At 40.2% G+C, this 20,782-nt stretch overlaps 1 protein-coding gene across 1 annotated transcript in view; it reads left to right on the top strand.

The window, feature by feature from the left end:
- Positions 1 to 20,563, top strand: part of LOC137271572 (hepatitis A virus cellular receptor 1-like) — a 28,891-nt gene extending 8,328 nt beyond the window's left edge. Inside the window, exons 2-4 of the mRNA XM_067804018.1 lie at positions 15,275 to 15,698; positions 15,951 to 16,079; positions 20,493 to 20,563. Of these exons, the coding sequence (XP_067660119.1) occupies positions 15,275 to 15,698; positions 15,951 to 16,079; positions 20,493 to 20,563 (624 nt within the window). The remainder of the gene's footprint in view (positions 1 to 15,274; positions 15,699 to 15,950; positions 16,080 to 20,492) is intronic.
- The last annotated feature ends 219 nt before the right edge of the window (positions 20,564 to 20,782 follow it).

Raw genomic sequence — 20,782 nt, 5'->3', positions numbered from 1 at the left:
AAACACATTAAACGTCATACTTGGAAAACTTACGTTTCCAAAATAAATTCCCGTACTCCTATGTCAAGGGAATGGAATATGATCCAAAAAATTAAAGTCAAGGGTTCCAAATCCAGTAGTATTCAGCATCTCAAAAATAATAATAACACACTAACTGAAAAATCTGATATTGCAAACAAGTTGGGTGAAACTTTGGCTAAACATTCGTCCTCCTCAAATTATCATCCAAAATTCCAGACTTATCAAACACCCCAAGAGAAGAAACCAGTGAATTTTAAATCTGATAATGGTGAAGATTATAATGAGGTATTTTCATTACATGAACTTCATACTGCGCTATCACAGGCTCACGACACTGCAACAGGACCTGATGATATCCATTACCAACTCTTAAAACACTTGCCTGAATCATGTCTCGAAACGTTACTTGGCATTTTTGACCATATTTGGACAACACAACATTTTCCCTCTTCATGGCGAAAAACCATAGTTGTTCCTATTCCAAAGCCTGGGAGGGATCATACAGATCCATCAAATTACCGACCTATTTCCTTAACTAGCTGCGTTTGCAAAACCATGGAGCGAATAGTAAATAATCGCTTAGTCTGGTTTTTGGAAACCAACAATCTGATTACTGATATACAATGTGGTTTTCGTAAAAACCGAAGCACAATTGACCACTTGGTTCGTTTGGAATTATTTGTTATTCTTTCATTAAAAAGCAACATGCAGTATCAATCTTTTCTGATCTTGAAAAAGCATATGATACTACTTGGAAGCATGGTATTTTGAAAGATTTACATTCTTGTGGGTTGAGAGGTCGCTTGCCTCAGTTTATATCTAATTTTTTAAATGACAGACAGTTTCAAGTACGTGTGGGAACAACCCTCTCAGATTACTTTCATCAAGATCAGGGTGTTCCACAAGGCAGTATTTTGTCTGTGACTTTATTTAGTATTAAAATCAATAGTATTTCTAAGGTGGTTCAGTAGATGGATCATTATTTGTGGATGATTTTAATGTTTCTTGTAGAGGTAGAAATATGCATACAATAGAGAGGCAATTACAAATAGAATTAAAAAATGGTCACTTGAAAACGGGTTTAAATTTTCGATAACAAATACAAATTGCTTGCATTTCTGCAGAAAGTATAAACCGCATAAAGATCCAGAACTATTTTTAAATGGCACCCCCATCAAAGTAGTAAAGGAGGCCAGGTTCTTGGGTCTTATTTTCGACTCACATCTAACTTTTCCACCCCATATTAAATCCCTTAAAACTAAATGCCTGAAGGCACTTGATCTGTTAAAAGTTGTTTCCAATTCAAAGTGGGGAGGAGACCAAACTACCCTACTCCATTTATACAGATCTCTCATCCGTTCGAAACTTGATTACGGCTCCATCGTGTATGGTGGAGCCTGTAAAAGGAACCTCATTCTATCCACCATCAAGGTCTAAGACTATGTCTTGGGTCATTTAGAACTTCTCCTATTGACAGTCTTTACGTCGAGGCCGATGAGCCATCTCTTACTCAACGACGTATAAAACTCTCCTTACAGTATATAACAAAACTGTATTCTAATGAGGCCAACCCTGCATTTAACTGTGTTTTAATCCTCTTTATGTGGATTTATACAATAAAAAGTCTTCTCTTGTTCCGCCTCTGGGACTTAGAGTGAAACCTTTTCTGTCTGCTTGCGGCATTGAGCTAGCCAATATATCTCCTTCCCGTCTACTTTCGTCTCCACCTTGGCAGTTAGTTAGACCCGAAGTTGACCTAACACTGACGAGGTTTAAAAAATCAGAAACAAATGAATTACAATATAAACAAGAATATAATCAATTAAAAAGTAAGTATAATACATACAAATCTTTATTTACAGATGGGTCCAAGGATGGTTGCGCAGTTGCTTGTGCCACTGTCATTGGATCCAGAACAATATCTTTCAGATTACCAGATAATAGTACTATTTTCACAGCAGAAGCAAACGCTATATTAACGGCTCTTAAATATATTGAAAGACATCCTAGACATAAACAGTATATTATCTATTCCGATTCTCTTTCTTGCCTCCAGGCAATTAAAAACCTGTCATGTAAACATCCACTTTTAATAGAAATAATCGAATTATTTAATAATCTTGCAACTGGCCAATACGACATCGTCTTTTGTTGGTTACCCAGCCATGTGGGCATTTCTGGCAATACAATGGCCGATCTTGCTGCCAAGGCAGCACTCAACAAATCCGCGACTCCACTTCTTATCCCATACTCTGATTACAAAGCTACAATTAGATCATATATCCGAGATCTGATGCCGAAGAGGTGGGACACCCAAGTGGGTGTTAATAAATTACATGAAATAAAACCTTATATTGGTTATACCCACTTGGGTTGTCAGTCCAGATTTGAGGAGGTAATTATGAGGCGATGTCGTATTGGCCATACGAGATATACTCATGAATACCTTTTGAAAGGTGAGGATCCTCCATTCTGCATCCCTTGTGATGAAAGAATCACAGTCAAGCATATCTTGCTTGACTGTGTTGAGTATTCCATCACAAGGGATCAGTATTTTAATTCACAAACTATGAAGGATCTTTTTAGCAATATGAGCCCTCATTTAATTATTGCATTTTTAAAGGTATTAGATTTGTTAATTGAACTGTAAATAGTTAAATATTTTAAAATTGGAAGATTAAATTAGTAACTCAAATCGTTAGTGGCTGTACCCTCAAAGGGGGTTGAAGTACCGTAAAATAATTGTCCTCCTGAGAGGGTACATAAGTCCAAAAACATTTGAAGTAAATTTAAGATTTCCATCTTTTTAATCGTAGAATAAGTGTGTTTTTACTTTATGGCTAGATTTGTCTAAATTGCAACAGCTGAAGGGTTGATGTAAATCCAACTAGGGTCCATGCAGGAAGCAAATGTACTGTAAGTCGCCATGGTCCTTAGTATGGTGATCTACCTTCAGTTGTTGGCAACCTATAGCTCATTTTTATCGTGTACTGTCCTCTATAGATACATTGTTTTAGGTCTCTTCACTAGTTTTACCTTCTACTCTGTGATATTCTAGTTAGTTTTACTGTCCTTCGTTGACAGGGTTTTACAATGTATGTGCTATCAATTCAATTTTTATAATTACTCATTCTCGTCACGCTATGGCTGCAATATTGCCGATGTGACGTTAAATTTTAACTCACTCACTCACTCACTCACTCTTCAACTTTATACGTTGAATTGGCATTTTTGATGATTTGTTTCGGTAAGTGCATGCCAAAAGGTATCAGAATCTGCAAAGTTGTATTTTACGTGAATACATGTGACCTTTAATTAGTACAAATGGTAAAGAAAGCAAGCGAGTGACATATCCCTGTTGTAGATTATTCCTAGTCTGACAAATAGGAGAACACCTCATACAACCTCGGTAGAAGAAACCGTGATGGGCAAACGAGGATTACAAAAATTGGGTCCCACAATGTTAAAAGGAAACATGCTAAACTGGGTAAGTACACTTAAAAATTTGCAATCGTAAGGTTTTGTCCACGATATAATGTATTCAACAATTGAAACTTTGACTACATACCGTGTTTCCCGTAGATGGAAACACAGTTTTGGTGCTTTGTGTTTCTTTTGTGAGAAGGTTTTAGAAGGCCTTTAGCTCACCACTGGCGACATGTGACGTCTTGGACAGAAGGTGACAGTATTTTGAGTTCTTTCCTTAATTAACCAGTTAGGGCTTCTTAATTAACCATTATTTGTTGTGAAGAAGCACAGACTATGTAAATTATATTTAAGTGGTTATTGGCGAATGTCAGAAGGACTGACAAGACATATTTCAATACAACTCAAAGCTCTCAGAACACTTTTCTTATGTGCCCAACCATAGTCTTTATGTCACTGGTTCGGTCTCTCTTAGTCAGGGCTTTCACAAATAACTTCAGCTTCATAGATGTATCTTGAATTTTGTTAGTATTTATAGAATACCTAAACTGAAAAGAGTTCCGAGGCGTACTGTTCTACTGCTAGACACATATTAGGTGATCCTGCGCACTAAACGCATTTGTAAGTCCAAAACATTCTATGTAAATTTAGTAGGACCAAACGTTTAATCGTAGTATACTTGTTGCTTTTAATAATGGCCAACTTTCAGTATAATCGTCAATGGCTGAGGGGATAGTGTAAATCCATCTGGGGTCCATGCAGGTAGCAAAGGTACTGTAAGCCCCCATGGTCCCTAGTATGGTGATCTGATTTCAGTTGTTGGCGGTCTACAGCCCGTATTTTGTGTTGTATTGTCCAAATAGTGGTATTTGTTTTAACTCTCCACACTAGTTTTAAATGTAAAACGACAGGTTTTTATAATGTATACATTTTTCATTTCAGTATCAAAATGTTTTCGTCACGATATGGCTGAGATATTGCCGATGTGACGTTAAATATTAACTCACTCACTCACTCACTCACTCACTCACTAAACGCATTTGTGACAAGAGAGGTGGTACAACGAATTGGGCGAGTACACTTGGCTGATACAGGTAGCTTGACGATTATGCACGTGCAATACATGCTAACCGTGACATGAAATCAACACCGCTACTGATTAGCACCTGTCTCGCTACTGTATTACACCTGTCTCAATACTGTTAAACAGATTTCAGTTGTAGTAAAAAATGTCCAAGTTAGGAAAACACTGGCAAATAGTTCATTCTCAGGCTACATACAATGTTATCATGTATATACGATGTATGATATGGCAAAGTGCCACTTGAACTACAAGGGTTCTAAGGATAGTTTTCGAAAAAATCTCAAAGAAATGGGGTTTAAGTGGCGAAAAACGCAGTCAAACCGTAAACTTTTAATGGAACGTTCAGACATTGTTTCCAAGCGTTTGCAATACTTGCGTGCAATAAAGAAATAAAGTACATATTTGCTCAGTATATTGTGTTGATTTAATCCGTTGGGATTGTACCTGTTCCCAAATCGAGTGTGCTATAACAAATCATACGTGAAGCGCACGGGAAAAATGAACTTCTCGATATTTATCAGACAACCTGTCCCCCACTTGTTTTAAGTGGATCGTTCTGTGGGGCGTTTATTCAAAATGAGTTGAATTTCGTGTCATGATACTTATGATCATACTTTCATCCATTTACAACCTCGGAAACATGGGAAAACGTGTATTTTGAGTAAAAGGAAACATTCTAGCCCATGGGCCAAATGTTTGATTCATTACAAATTGAGCCCGTGACAGTAGTAATAACTAAACTAGACAAATAAGATACATATATTATTTTAAAACTGTGATTTCATCTTGATGTCAGCGTAGATGCTTCTTGAGGGCTTGGAACGATTGAGCGGATCATGTGAAGTAGCATATTATATTTAGTTTGTCAAAACAGACCCGGATATGATCCCCTACATTGCTACAGTGTCTAAGGCCCATTTATGCTGCTCACCTCTGTGATAATGTGGAGGAACATTGAGTGAGTGAGTGAATTTAGTTTTACGCCGCACTCAGCAATATTCCAGCTATATGGCGGCGGTCTACAAATAATCGTGTCTGGACCAGACAATCCATTGATCAACATGAGCGTCGATCTGCACATGTGTCAACCAAGTCAGCGAACCTGACCATCCGATCCCATTAGTCGCCTCTTACAAGCACAGTCGCCTTTTATGTCAAGCATGGGTTGCTGAAGGCCTATTCTACCCCGGGACCTTCACGAGTCACAGGAATATTGCTAAGAACGGAGTAAAACTCATTCACTCAGTCATTCACTCACTCAGTGTATATGTGTAGCCGTGCTTGTATGGTTCGGCTCTGGGCTGTGACTCAAGAGGACAGACAATGATGATGATGATAATATGATTTATTGCAGTGCTGGATGAGGCTGTTGTTGAGCCAACCTGAGGAAGGGAAATATGTTTCCAGCTCAACAACAGCAAGTGGAGTCATAAAATCTTTAACCAAGTAAATAATTTTTAACAAATATTAAATAGTTTTAAATATCACAGTAAATTATGCTAAATATATTATCTAAGATATCAGAGACCAGGTAAAAGATATTGCACTATGGAATAAACTTTGAGCACATGGCATCAGCCATGTTTAAATATACACCAGTTTTATAATTTAATATTTTTAACTCAATAAATATGATTATCAATTAAATAATACTTTTGTTATTATACTTTTATTATTTGAAGGACATTTTGCACCTTTTGATAGAGAATTATGAAATATAGAGGCAGATGGAAACAGATAGAAAAATGGCCATACCTGAGGAAGGGAAATATGTTTCCAGCTCAACAACAGCAAGTGGAGTGAGGTGGAAAACAGGTGGCCAAAGGAAGTAAGAGGTCAGAGGACACAATAGCCAATAAGGAAGTAGGTAGCACATCAAAGGAAGTCTTTGATGTGACCTATAAATAGAAAAGGGAAAATCCCAAAGAATGGGTTACCTGGCTAAGAATAGAGAGGAAATTAAGGGAAATCCCTGTTGACAGGGCTCCAGGAAACAGAAGGAAAAGGTGAAGATGTTATAGAGGCGGCATTCAACGGCAAAGACTGAGACAACATGGAACAGATAATGATGTTTATGATACATGATGTTTGATTTGATAATGATCATGATCATGATGAATTATGATTGAACTTATGAGTTTTACGAATATATATAACACTGCTACATTCACCCCCCCCTTTGGGAAATGGCGTCCTCGCCATTAACTAATCAGTCTGATCAGTATAGTAAAGGTAAATATAACAAATACATCACAAACCAGAAAACTGGTAATCAGAAGACTGGCTAGCAGTACAAATGGTAATCAGACCCAGACAACATTCTGCTTGATCTCCCACTGACCATCCTTCATCCATTTCGGTTTGAAACGGGTGCGCTGTGGCCAACGTACCCCAGAGGGGCCAGATCCAGGTGTTGTCAAATCAGAAGGCACTGGTGTTGGTGATATCGGCGATAATGCCTGATTGTGCTGATCTTGAAATTGTAGGGATGTGTCAGACTGAGTTGTTGAAGTGTCAGCCTCGGAAGTGTTGCAGACTCCCACATCCTGTTCGGGCGAGGATAACTCCAGAGGTGAATGAGACAATTCAACCGATGTGTCTGACACATTTAACTGTGGCGAAGTACCACGTGGTTTGGGAAGTGGTTTCCCATCAGTTCCGATTGGGAGAAGCATGTTTCGGTGGAGAACACGACATTCAGCGGTCCTTTCCTTACGGACTTTAAAAACTGGAATGCCTACATTCGGTTGCTCTTCCACGACGTAGAAATCTTCTTCCCATCGATTTGCAAGCTTTTGTTTACCTCGAATGCCAACGTTGCGAACCAACACTACATCTCCAACCTTGATTGTTGCACCACAAGCTTTCAGGTTGTAAGCTTTCCGCTGTTTAGTTCGGGCCCTGTCAAGGTTTGATAATGCCAGCTCATATGCAGAATTCAATCTGCGCTTCAAATCAGCAGCAAACTGCGTATAAGTGGATGGAGATGTGGTGGCCAAGGGTAAACCTAATGCAACGTCGACAGGTAATCGGGGATTTCTACCAAACATGAGGTAGAAAGGAGAATACCCGGTGGATTCGTGAACTGTGCTGTTGTAGGCATGGACCAGATGAGATAGGTGATCTTTCCACCTTGCCTTTTCATGGTCATGCAAAGTACCCAGCATTCCCAGAAGCGTGCGGTTAAACCGTTCAACCAAGCCGTTCCCCAGCGGGTGGTAAGGCGTGGTATGCGACTTCTTAATGCCCATAATGCTGCAGAGCTGCTTAATCACATCACTCTCAAAATTACGCCCCTGATCAGAATGCAGTCTGCCCGGCGCACCATAATGAACAATAAAGTTCTCAAACAGTGCCTTTGCAGTTGTCCTTGCAGTCTGATTTCGAGTAGGTATGTCAACGGCGTATTTCGTGAAGTGATCAGATATCACGAGGATATTTTCATATCCACCTGTGGACGGTTCAAGCGAAAGATAGTCCATACAGACCAATTCCATTGGTTGGGACGTCTGAACATTAACAAGAGGTGCTCTTTCTGTCAAATTGGGAGCTTTCCTGAGAATGCAGCGCTGACAACTCTGGATATGATTCTCCACATCTCCCAGCATTCCAGGCCAATAGAACCTGGTACGGAGAAGTGCTACAGTCCGATCCCTACCGAGATGACCCATTCCATCATGAAGATGTGTGATTATGGTCTCACGCTGAGGTTTGGGAACAATTGTCTGAAAGTAGGGGTCGTCACCATTACCCTGCTGTCATACTAGAAGGTTGTTTACTAGGCGAAGTGAATTCCACTGACGTAAAATGTTGGCCGACTCACGGTCAAACGATTTAATCGTTTCTATGGAGGGACGGTCACCATGGCGAAGAAGCTCTACAATTGTGCAGATTGAAGGATCCGCTTGCTGGAATGTCAGCATTTTGGAATCCGCTCCAATATCAGAAAAATTGACATCGCCAACAGAGGTCATATGGCTCAACACGTCGTCTGTGATTGATAAAGTCTCCATGAAAGGTGTTGTCTGCAAGTTACAGATAGCAGAAACTGACTTTATATCTATTACCTCACGTGGCAGTCTGGACAATGCATCAGCATCTCTGTTCTTTGAACCTGGAATATATTCAATGGAAAAGTCATAGGCTCTGAGGGCAGCGAGCCAGCGATGACCACAGGCATCCAATTTTGCAGAGGTCAGAACATAAGTCAGGGGGTTGTTATCAGTCTACACAGTGAAATGGTTACCGTACAAATAATCATGGAATTTTTTTGTAACGGCCCATTTGAGAGCAAGAAACTCTAATTTGTGCGCTGAATAATTGCGCTCTGACCGAGACAGTCCTCGGCTAGCATAGGCTATCACTCGTTTGTTACCCTCCTGCGTCTGATATAAAATTGCACCAAGGCCTTCACTGCTAGCATCAATATGCAATTCGAAGGGACGAGTAAAGTCGGCATATGCCAAAACAGGAGCGCTGCTGAGCTTGCTCACAAGTTCACTGAAGGCAGTCTGTTGCTGTGGACCCCAACTCCACTGAATATCTGTCTTACTCTTGCTGGATTTCTTTCCACAAAGTCCAGCTAACATATATTTGTGAGAGGTTTGGCAATTTTGGCATAATCAGGAACAAAACGCCGGTAATATCCTGAGAAACCCAAGAAACGACGAACATTGTCTACATTTTGTGGAACTAGCCACGTCTGAAGGGTTGCAATTTTCTCAGGATCTGTAGTGATGCCATCCTCAGAAATGATGTGACCCAGATATTTCACTGAGGTCTGCAAGAATTGGCACTTCGAGGGTTTTAACTTGAGGCCATTCTCACGCAATCGTTGAAAGATTGCTCGTAATCGATCCAGATGCTCGCCAAAGGTCTTAGAAAACACAATGACGTCATCGAGATAAATCAGGCATTGCAAGAGATGCATATCGCCCATACACCGTTCCATGAGACGCTGGAAAGTTGCTGGAGCATTTGTGAGACCAAAAGGCATCGAATTACACTCGTAAAATCCTAACGGACCTACTGTAAAAGCGGTACGAGGTTTGTGCTCTTCTGCAACTTCTACTTGCCAGTATCCTGACTTTAAATCAAGACACGAAAAGTACCGAGCGCCATGTAGTGCATCAAGGGTCTCCTCTATCCTTGGTAGAGGATATGAATCGCGAATGGCGCGCTTGTTCAATTCTCTAAAATCAATGCAAAATCTCAGAGAGGAATCTTTCTTGCGTACGAGTACCACAGGAGAAGCATAGGGACTTGTAGAAGGGCGTATGACCTTAGCATCTAACATTTGTCTAAGATGATCCCTAACCTCTTGATACATAGAAGGCGGAATGCGACGATGTCTTTCCTTAAATGGTTGTTCGTTTGTGAGCTCAATCCTATGTGTCACTAAGTCTGTGTGTCCCATATCTAAATCAGACTTACTAAAAACATCCTCAAACTCAGATAGGAGAGACTTCAACTGGGAGATTTGTTCCGGGGTATAAGACGAAGAAAGAGAAGATAGATTGAACAAAGTAAGTGGTTCGGGAGATCCAGGAATAGTCGGCCCATCATCGGATGGAAGACCTTCAAGCAAATCAACTTGCTCCAAGCAGCAAAGAACTGTCTTGGATGGAATGGTGATTGCTTTAGAAGAAGGATTCGCGACTTCAGCCTTAACCCTAGTAGTTGACTGACTGGACTTAAAGTTCACAATACCATTAACAAGGTAAAGAGAACCAGGAAGTGTAGGAGAAGGAGAGGCTAAGAAGTGTTTTCCTTTTTGTGGTGGCTTACCCCTGCAAATACCAGTAACAATCTGATTGCAGAAGGCAGGGATAGTAATTGAACTTGTTGTTCGCACACTTTCAACACGATCAAGATCAGCCTGAGAATTAACAAGCCACTGATGTGCCCGAGTCCATGCTGGCGAGGATAAACTCGAAATAGGTGAACCCAGTAAACGGCAAGCATAATCCATAACATTGGTACCAAGAACTAAGGGCACTTTGTGGTGATATTGTGTTGTAGGTACGATGAGAATAGGGGAGGGTACCTGTACAGCTTCACCAAGAAAGTCACTTGGAACATCAATGACTGTATTAACATACCCAAGATAGGGTAGCTTACAATCCCCAGCACCTTTTAGATCTAAAAGTGACCCAAGGTCCAGAATAGGAAGATGTTTGAGATTCCGCTGATGGAAGGCTTCCGACATGCTCGAGATCTGGGATCCCGTGTCCAAGAGAACACTACAGGAAATACCTTCAACTTCCACAGTAGCTACATTAGATGGTCCCACAAGATTTGACGGGATTGGATTGGAGCTATTTTCAGAGTCCAACACTCGCTCCATAGTTTGAACTCTTAGGAGTTTAAAGAACAACCATAATGCCCTCTTTTAACACCAGGAGCCCCACAATCAAAGCAATATGTCTGACTGGAAGTTGGTTGTGAGGTAGCTAAAGAACCTGAATAACCAGATGAACCAGTAACAGGACCAGAGGAACCAATAGAAGGACCTGAGGAAGTAGTGTGGGAACGAGAAGAGGAATTCCCAGAGGGTTTGGACTTATTTATGTAACTGTTTTGTTTTGTCAATGTTTTATGTTGAGAATTGCCATGGGCATGGTTTTCCAATGTCTTTACCCTTTCCCCTAGGACTCTAAGATCCTTACTCAGTTCCTTTAAGCGAGAAATCACATCATCCATCTGCTGGCTTGTTGGCTGCGATGAAGATGATTGCATCAGATGCGCTTCTCGAGGGGATGTCAACTCTTCTTCAACTCGGCGAACAGCAAGCAAGAGCTTGTTAAATTCTAGACCCGAATCAAAGTGGTGACGAGTTGCCTGCTTCAGGTCATCACGAGAAAGACCCATCCAGAAACGGCTTCGAAGCAGACCAGTAGCTGCAGTAGGAGGGAGTGTGCCAGATGTCTCAATCTTTGAGATCAACTCGCAGAGACGACAACTCCACTCAGCCACTGATTCGGTCCCAGCTTGACGAGCAGTATAAAACTTCTCCATCAGAGTCTCGCCAGTCATGACGTTTCCAAAGACCACATCTAACTGCTCAAGGGCAGTGTCCAAGGAAACAGACTCTGATAGCCCACAAAGCAAAGCAGCCGCTGAACCCTTAGCAGACCTCCTCATAGCATTAAGTATTGCAGTGTCAGAATAAGAATTCTCCCTGCGACAACCAACAATCTCCAAGCGCCATTGTGAGTATCTCACCTCACCCTTAGCCCCATTTCCTGAAAAGGAAGAGAGTTTTGGACTGGGTGAATTTATAATGGGCATGTATGTTGTCTGACTAGGTTGTAAAGGAGGAGGACAACGAACACTGGGTTGAGGAGAGCCTATGTGAAGTGGTGTTGGAACTGGTGCTGAAAGCTGAGGCCAGTCTGCAGTATGTACAGTGGTAGAGTATGGTGTGGTACTCTGAGGGTATGGTGTCGAAATGCCCTGAGGGTAAGGTGTTGATGTGCCCTGAGGCGGAACAAGGCGTGGAATGGGAATAGAGCCCTGCGACCTGGATAATGATGCAGGTAAATTCAGCAAGGGACTCTCCTCCAACTGCATGATTGGGAAATCATCCCCAGAACTCCTAGGAACTGTAGAGAACTGGGAGGGTCCACGAGGCAGTGGTGTGTTCCTGTAAGCTGGAGGTGGTATAGAGTGAGTCACATTCATTGGGTACCCACCTTCAGCCCCGATACAGTAAGTATTTTGCATTTGATTGGAGATATCATCTGCTAGCCGATGCAGAACTCCAGTACGTAAGGACCTAGGAAGATGTTGCAGACATTCCATAGCTTCGACAACGTCTGGGTCTACACGTTCCAAACTGTGTTCAGCCATTGTGAAGCAGTCCAAAGTAACCAAGTAAGTGTAGTAATATTCAAGCTTAATGCACAAAGTGTAATGGTGTAATGTTGAAGTATCAAAAGTAACTGATGATAACTGAGTATGTACAATGTACCTAACTAAAGGCAAAAAGAATCTCACAAGTTAAGATCCAACAATTTGCAACATTACTTTCTAAGCCTAAGAATAGTAAATGTCGTGGTGAAGATGAAGAATGTAATTCCTCCAGAAAGGATACAAGATGGGATGTAAGAGACTGGAATATATGGTTATGAAGTTTGGATGTATAAAGTTAATAAGTGATTATGCTATGTTGTGTCAAAGATCAAGGTACTCTGCAATGCAGAATATAAAGTGACAAACTATGCCAGATATATAATCTGAGACACAGTTAAAATGTTTTTTCAGAAATGTGTGTCCTCAAGGACAAGAGTGTATTTGTACCAAGGTGTGACTGTCAGGGACAAGCGCCAAGCGAAACGCCGAAGTGAGACACCAAAGTAATATGGAATATAAACAGGAAGATGTCACCAATAAATGTAAACACCTAGGTGTAAACAGGAAAATTGAAGATACAAATGGAATGCAATCACCAAGATGTCAACAAATAAAGCATAACCACCAAGGGCAACCAATATGAACAAGGGACTGTAGTAACTCCAAGGCAGGAACAGACCAACAAACTTACCAACAGTCAAAACATCAAAAGTGATGTCAACATATATACATATCAGATGTAATCAAGATGTAGCCAAGGTGACAGTAACTCACCACACTGTCAGCTTGAGATAACTAACTCATGACAAATATGAGAATGGTATGATGAATATCAATGAATGAAGAAACAAGACAACACAAGATGTGACGTGATATTATTCGCGAAAAGCAGGGAAGGACAATCTCCAGAGCGGTAGAGAACACGCGGAAGAAAACCCCGAGAACGCCGAGAGAAACAGTCAGAGGAAGAAGAGATCAGAGAGTGAATAAGGTGCAATAACTTTACCCTTATACCAGTAAACTAATTTCTGATTGCTATACTTGGTAACTGTTTGCTGCAAGTATTTACTGAAACTGTGATATAAGATGTTTTAACTTTTACAACAAATTATTTACTTGATTAGAATAAAATCTATGAAAATCAATGAAAGTTACAGCTGCAGAATCTGTAAAAGTATAGATATATGGACAATGTAAAAATATAAATCTATTCAACCTTGTAGAAATAGAAATCTGTTCAAAGTTATAGAAATAGAAATGTGATGAAAATTGTATATAAAATGCTTGAATTTTTTTTTTCAGGAAGCCATTGAATGACACATAATCATGACAAGAATGATAAATCAATCAACAGTTCATTCCACATATATAGTCAGCAAAAGTTCATGGGGCACATATATGGATGTGAAGGAAACAGTTCTCCATGGATAAGTACAGTCTTAAGTATCATGTACGGTCAGCTTGCTGCTGAACGGCAGTCATATATTGTGGGCTCACAGAGTCTCTGCACAAACAGTACTTACTGCCTCAATCCATGAAACACACATCCAAGAATAATCCCCAGAAAAGGTCAATTTGTGCCACCTCAGAATGCAACACAGAATGTTCATCACCATATAGTCCTCCTAATAGAGTTCATCCATATAGGCTCCACTCCAATGAAGATGAGTATGGAGGTGAAAGATGAGTCTTGAAGTCAGCAGCCCCACGTTGGGCGCCAAATTGTAGCCGTGCTTGTATGGTTCGGCTCTGGGCTGTGACTCAAGAGGACAGACAATGATGATGATGATAATATGATTTATTGCAGTGCTGGATGAGGCTGTTGTTGAGCCAACCTGAGGAAGGGAAATATGTTTCCAGCTCAACAACAGCAAGTGGAGTCATAAAATCTTTAACCAAGTAAATAATTTTTAACAAATATTAAATAGTTTTAAATATCACAGTAAATTATGCTAAATATATTATCTAAGATATCAGAGACCAGGTAAAAGATATTGCACTATGGAATAAACTTTGAGCACATGGCATCAGCCATGTTTAAATATACACCAGTTTTATAATTTAATATTTTTAACTCAATAAATATGATTATCAATTAAATAATACTTTTGTTATTATACTTTTATTATTTGAAGGACATTTTGCACCTTTTGATAGAGAATTATGAAATATAGAGGCAGATGGAAACAGATGGAAAAATGGCCATACCTGAGGAAGGGAAATATGTTTCCAGCTCAACAACAGCAAGTGGAGTGAGGTGGAAAACAGGTGGCCAAAGGAAGTAAGAGGTCAGAGGACACAATAGCCAATAAGGAAGTAGGTAGCACATCAAAGGAAGTCTTTGATGTGACCTATAAATAGAAAAGGGAAAATCCCAAAGAATGGGTTACCTGGCTAAGAATAGAGAGGAAATTAAGGGAAATCCCTGTTGACAGGGCTCCAGGAAACAGAAGGAAAAGGTGAAGATGTTATAGAGGCGGCATTCAACGGCAAAGACTGAGACAACATGGAACAGATAATGATGTTTATGATACATGATGTTTGATTTGATAATGATCATGATCATGATGAATTATGATTGAACTTATGAGTTTTACGAATATATATAACACTGCTACATATGCAAGACAAATGTTTTAGTATTGTTGCTTCATAACAATATCATGACAGTAGCCAAATCAGTTGCTCAATGAGAAAAAACACATACAATGGAAAGGATAAGCAAGGACACGCCTCAATCTTTAAAGTTACAGTTGTTCCTTCCAATTCCATAAACAACAAGGGTATTCACAATATACACTTCAAGATTTCAAAAGTTCACACAGAAAAATCTATGTACACAGGCGGACACAGACGTAACATAACGTGATTACATTTGGTTATTTGTAGGATCACCCGTGTGGCTATCAACCATGCAGTACCGAACACATGTGCATTCCCGTCAACACAGCTAAAGGACATGTATGTGTACGTATTGATGCGTCCAAGCCACAGACTACTGCAGAAGGGATAACAAAGTCTGCGTCAACAACAGCAACGACTGTCGCAACATCTACTCAAGCAGTCTCTGCAAAGACATCTACCGCAGTCCCCACTACACCCAAAGTGCCTACTATGACCTCTGCTGCTACTACTACTACTACTACTACTACTACGTTGCCAGATACAAATGAGCCAGAACGTACAAGCCCTGCAGCAACAACTCCTATTTCAACTTCAACAACTTCACAGGAGACTACATCTCCTGAAACGACTACATCAGCTACTTCAGCACCATCAACTACCACAACGACGACCACGACACCTAAGCCATGTATGTATGCGTTAGCAGCACCGTTTAGAGCAATGGTCAAATCCAGTCTAACTGACAAACAACCCCAATGCACTAACAAAACGTCAATACATTAATCATTTTTTTCATTGGACACTTATACAGTCTCTGAGTGTACAATTCCATCACAAACGAATTTTGTTCCTTACAGCATTTTTGCATGTTGAGACTAATGGCTAATTTCAGTTCTCATAGATTAACATCAATTTCTGCAAAGCATTCTGTGTTTTGCAGATAACGGCACATGTGTAACGGACATCGACTGTGCTGTACCTCCTGGAAGGACTTGCTTTAATGGCGTCTGCATATGTTTCATCGGATACGACATGGACGAGACCAACGTTAAGTGCAGAAAGCTGACAGGTGATTCACTCTCATTGGCACTCTCACCCAGTCTATGATTATCGCATGGCAGTCTTATGTTTTCAACGTTCACAGGCATTTGCGTATGTTTTAAATAGTTTTGAAAAGCAATCAACAACGCCACTGGCATTTCCTACTCTATGCTTCTGTATAATTTCGAAAGACATGGAATGAATTCTGTCGAAAGGCGTGTTTGTTGATCATGTCATCATCTGACAGTAACGTGGACCGCTGTTCCACAACAAGCACAGGAAACAATGTTGTACACTTCGGTTCTAAACGTCTAAATGTTTATAATAAGCCTACTTCTCAGGCAGCTAATTTGAACTTTGTTACAGAATGCACATCATTTGGATCCGAGTTCTCCCTCCACGTTCACAGGGCGATCACAGGATACAACTTTCAGACCATTCGTTCCAAGACACCTGCGGAATGTGCCCAGTTGTGTTTGCATGCAGGCAGCACCTGCAAATCTTTTGAAACGTTCAATGATAACTGCTACTTGCAGCCAACCACGTGGTTTGCTGTCGACGTCTCTTCCCAAAGGACCGATACAAGCGTAGATCATTACCAACGTAGATGTAAATGGTAATACATGTTTTCCTACCATGGTTGGGGGAAACGGTCCATATTAAAAACACATTTCCAATTTTAAAGAATACTACATATACCCAAGAATTCTAATACAGATTACATTCAATTCCTTTGAGCTCATGATGGTCATATATTCTGACATCATCTTCATGCATGTGGATAGTTTTGTTCCCACCATTAGCAAGATTGCTTGAAACACACGGTAAAGTGATTGTTGACCTGAAAACAATCATATTGACATATGGTAAAGTCATAAGTGTTCATGGGAAGACACTGTTGGCAGCAAAACAATCATATTAACATTTGGTACAAGTCATAACTATTCATGGGAAGGCACTATTGGCCGGAAAACAATCATGTTAACATTTGGTACAAGTCATAACTATTCATGGGAAGGCACTATTGGCCGGAAAACAATCATGTGAACATTTGGTATAAGTCATAACTATTCATGGGAAGGCACTATTGGCCGGAAATCAATCATGTTAACATTTGGTACAAGTCATAACTATTCATGGGAAGGCACTATTGGCCGGAAAACAATCATGTTAACATTTGGTACAAGTCATAACTATTCATGGGAAGGCATTATTGGCCGGAAAACAATCATGTTAACATTTGGTACAAGTCATAACTATTCATGGGAAGGCACTATTGGCCGGGAAACAATCATGTTAACATTTGGTACAAGTCATAACTATTCATGGGAAGCCACTATTGGCCGGAAAACAATCATGTTAACATTTGGTACAAGTCATAACTATTCATGGGAAGCCACTATTGGCCGGAAAACAATCATGTGAACATTTGGTATAAGATAAAAGATCTCCATGGAAATTGTATCAACATAACGTTTGTAGTTGATGCTTTAAATGTCTCCCACATGTCGGCTATTAAGCTCCTGGTCAAGTGAACGGACTATTTTAGCCTGATCAAACAACTTCACATGCGATTTTAGTAGACTACCCCAGAATTTGTGAAATGTATAACTGAACGGAAGGGTAGAACATAAAAAGTGACTGTAGTCATAGTGTCTTGTGGATAGGACTTTCAGCCAGAATAGGAAAGAAACAGATAAGATTGTCTCTTGTTTGCACCCTGATTTACCAAGCGCACTGTTAAAATTCTTGAAGAAAGAAATACCTTTAGGCATTCATGTTGATGTTCTAAATGGAAATGAGCACATACATGTGAAACTGATATGTTGAACTCAATAAAGGACTCTTGCACATTAAATTCTCTGAAACAGAAAGTTAAGTGCAGATACCATTTGTACAGACTGTGTAAAATACACTTTGAAGTTTGGACTCCCCATCACTTGATCCCTCTTACGGCACGTATATTTACTGACGATGTATTCTTTCCCCGATCGTCAGGGGTAAAATAATATGAATACCTGAATACACTGAATTAGCAGTGTGGTTGACCAGGCGATCAGTCGTTACGACTCGGTTTTTATTCCCCGCATGGTATGCCCATTTCTGATGTCGCCCGCCATGAAGATGAAATCCGTGTCCTTTTTTATTGTAAGTTATGTAGCGATGCGAGAAATAAGGTTTATTACTTCATTTTTGCATGTTAATGTCAGCAAACAAAACTTAATACACAAACGTAACAGTAAGGACAAAAATATCATCATGAATGTTTGTAAATATTTGAAATATATATATGAAACTAGAGCTGCAACACCCAAAACATAAATCGTGTCACTTTTAAGTGTAGTACTACTACGCTTACTTCAACTGATATATTTTGTATTATGGGAGTTTGACCTTTGTACTGAATAAAATATGCCTGTCTGTCTGACTGTCTGTCTGTCTGTCTTATATGAATACCTGGAGTCTGAACGATGGGATTGGTTCTTGGCTCTTTGTAGTTCAACGCTGCAGTATGGCGGCCGTCTGTAAATAATCGTGTCAGGAGCACGGAATCGGCATTGTGGCCGACTAGCGGTTAAGGCGATCAATCGTTACTCGTTTTTTATTTCCTGCATGGTATGCACATTTCTGATGTCGCCCGCCATGATATGTCCTGAATACTGCTACAAAGGAGAACACACTCACTTCTAACATGATTGTTGTTTCTTGTCTCTCAGCGACTTTATCAAATTAGCCATGATGTTTTTTGTGTACTTCCATTTCATTGTGTGTATGTTTATACAAACATATGCTTTGATATTTCCCTTGTCAGTCACCCCAAAAATGCTTCTGCAAGGCTCGGGGTCAGCTTAAACTGCAATTCCGTTTGTGTGCGTTGTGCATAGCCCATCACATTTGTGAGTGAGTGAGTTATTTAACGTCGCATCGGCAATATTGCATCCACCACGAGGTGGCTCGCCACGGGTGCCCCATCACATCTGTAAATATGAAGATGCCTTATGCAACAGCTCGTAGATCACAAGGAGCAATGTTTCAAAACTCGTCAGTGTTGTAAAAAGGTGAATTTCATTTCGAAGGGTGCATCACGCATGGCTTCATGGACTTATGGAAATATGTATGTACCAATGTAAACTAGTCAACGCGAGAAACATTCTTTTTATTCTCAAAGATTCCTATTTGTTATAGCTTGTTCTGTACGCACAAAAAAACACTTCTTTACGCACTTGAATTTATTTCTCTTCCTGGTTACTGTACAGTCATGACAGCGCATCAAACTGAAGAATTCCCTACTATACATGCTAAGGTGAAATTGTATCGGTTTCACGCTCAGAAAGGGGACGCACAGACAAACTCCGCATGCGCAGAAAAAGTCCAAGGGAGACAACTCCCCACGTTACCAGCTACATAGCTTGTACTTAACCGTCTTCAATGGACATAGCTTCATACGACAACAAAGACTGGGTATGTTCAGGCAATGACGTCTTGTACATTGCTTCACGCTCACTTACCCCGAGTCTAGTCACAACGGTATGTGTTTTGTCAACACAACATTGCACTAGGGCTATTCGAGAGTTGCGAGACAGGTAATTGCCATTACCCACTGAAGAGTGAACTTTTGATCTAGTCTGTATCTACAGTGTATCTCTAAAGAGGCCTTCGTCAATGTATAGAGAATTGGACTGTGACGAAAACTCTTTTCTTACGGTGTAAATTGAAATTCTTTTCAGTGGTATTCAACATCCATGATAACATCAAATCTGGTATCAAATATAAGAATGAAATCTCTAGATTTTTCAGCCGTGAAAAAGGTGTCCGGCGAGGGGGCAGTCTATCGCCGCTGCTGTTTCCTCTATTCATAGAAACTGTGATTAGTGTAAAGGAGTCAAAGTGGAAACAGTTACACGTAATATAAAGATAATGCTGCTACTATAGGCTGGCGACACACTTCTGTCAGCTGACAACCCGGAACAGTTTCAACGCTGCCTGGATGATTTTCACAATTATTGCAGTGAATGGACGTTAACAGTAAATGTACTCAATCAATCCGCTGTCTCTATGTGGATTCCTGATGCCACCACATATATAAGCACGTCAAAGTAAGGCGATGCTGATAACTTAAATAATTCTTATGCCTGATCCTAGCACATGGGTGACTGCTTTCATCCTCTAAAGTGAGTTAGTGTTTGCAATATTAGATTTCAAATATTTGAATCAAAATTAAGAACAAAACAATTACTATTCCGAACTTGTATTCACTCGGAGACGCTCTTTAGCTTTTAATCTGAGTAAGATTATTCATGAATGCCAAAACAAATTATTATTACAATATGCAGTTATTAGAGAACCAAGCTCGGGTCTTCAATGAATGCTTTGATGACTTGGATACCTCGCTGCCAGCAAATGCACTGAAGAGTTCAGAAATCTCTTTCTCTCTCTTCAGAATACAGTAATGGAGAAATTGTTGAAGTTGGTATTGAGCTCTTCCCGGTAAAGGCATGGGCGGAACTATGACCATCATGTTCCATAACGGCATGGCACACCGTGTATATGCAGGTCATAAGCTACTAACAGCCTCAATAGAAGACAAAGAATCGGCTTCTGAAGATCTGCTGCAACTATTCGGCAGGAGAATGATCTCTTGAATTTCTAGGATGACAGTCCCTCTCCCTCCCACCCTCTCTCTCTTTCTCTCTCTCAAGATAATAGAGTGGTATAGTAGTATACTATAGA

This window comes from Haliotis asinina, chromosome 2, assembly GCF_037392515.1.
Source record: "Haliotis asinina isolate JCU_RB_2024 chromosome 2, JCU_Hal_asi_v2, whole genome shotgun sequence".
Classification (NCBI taxonomy): domain Eukaryota; kingdom Metazoa; phylum Mollusca; class Gastropoda; order Lepetellida; family Haliotidae; genus Haliotis; species Haliotis asinina.
This window is presented reverse-complemented; position numbering and strand designations above follow the sequence as displayed.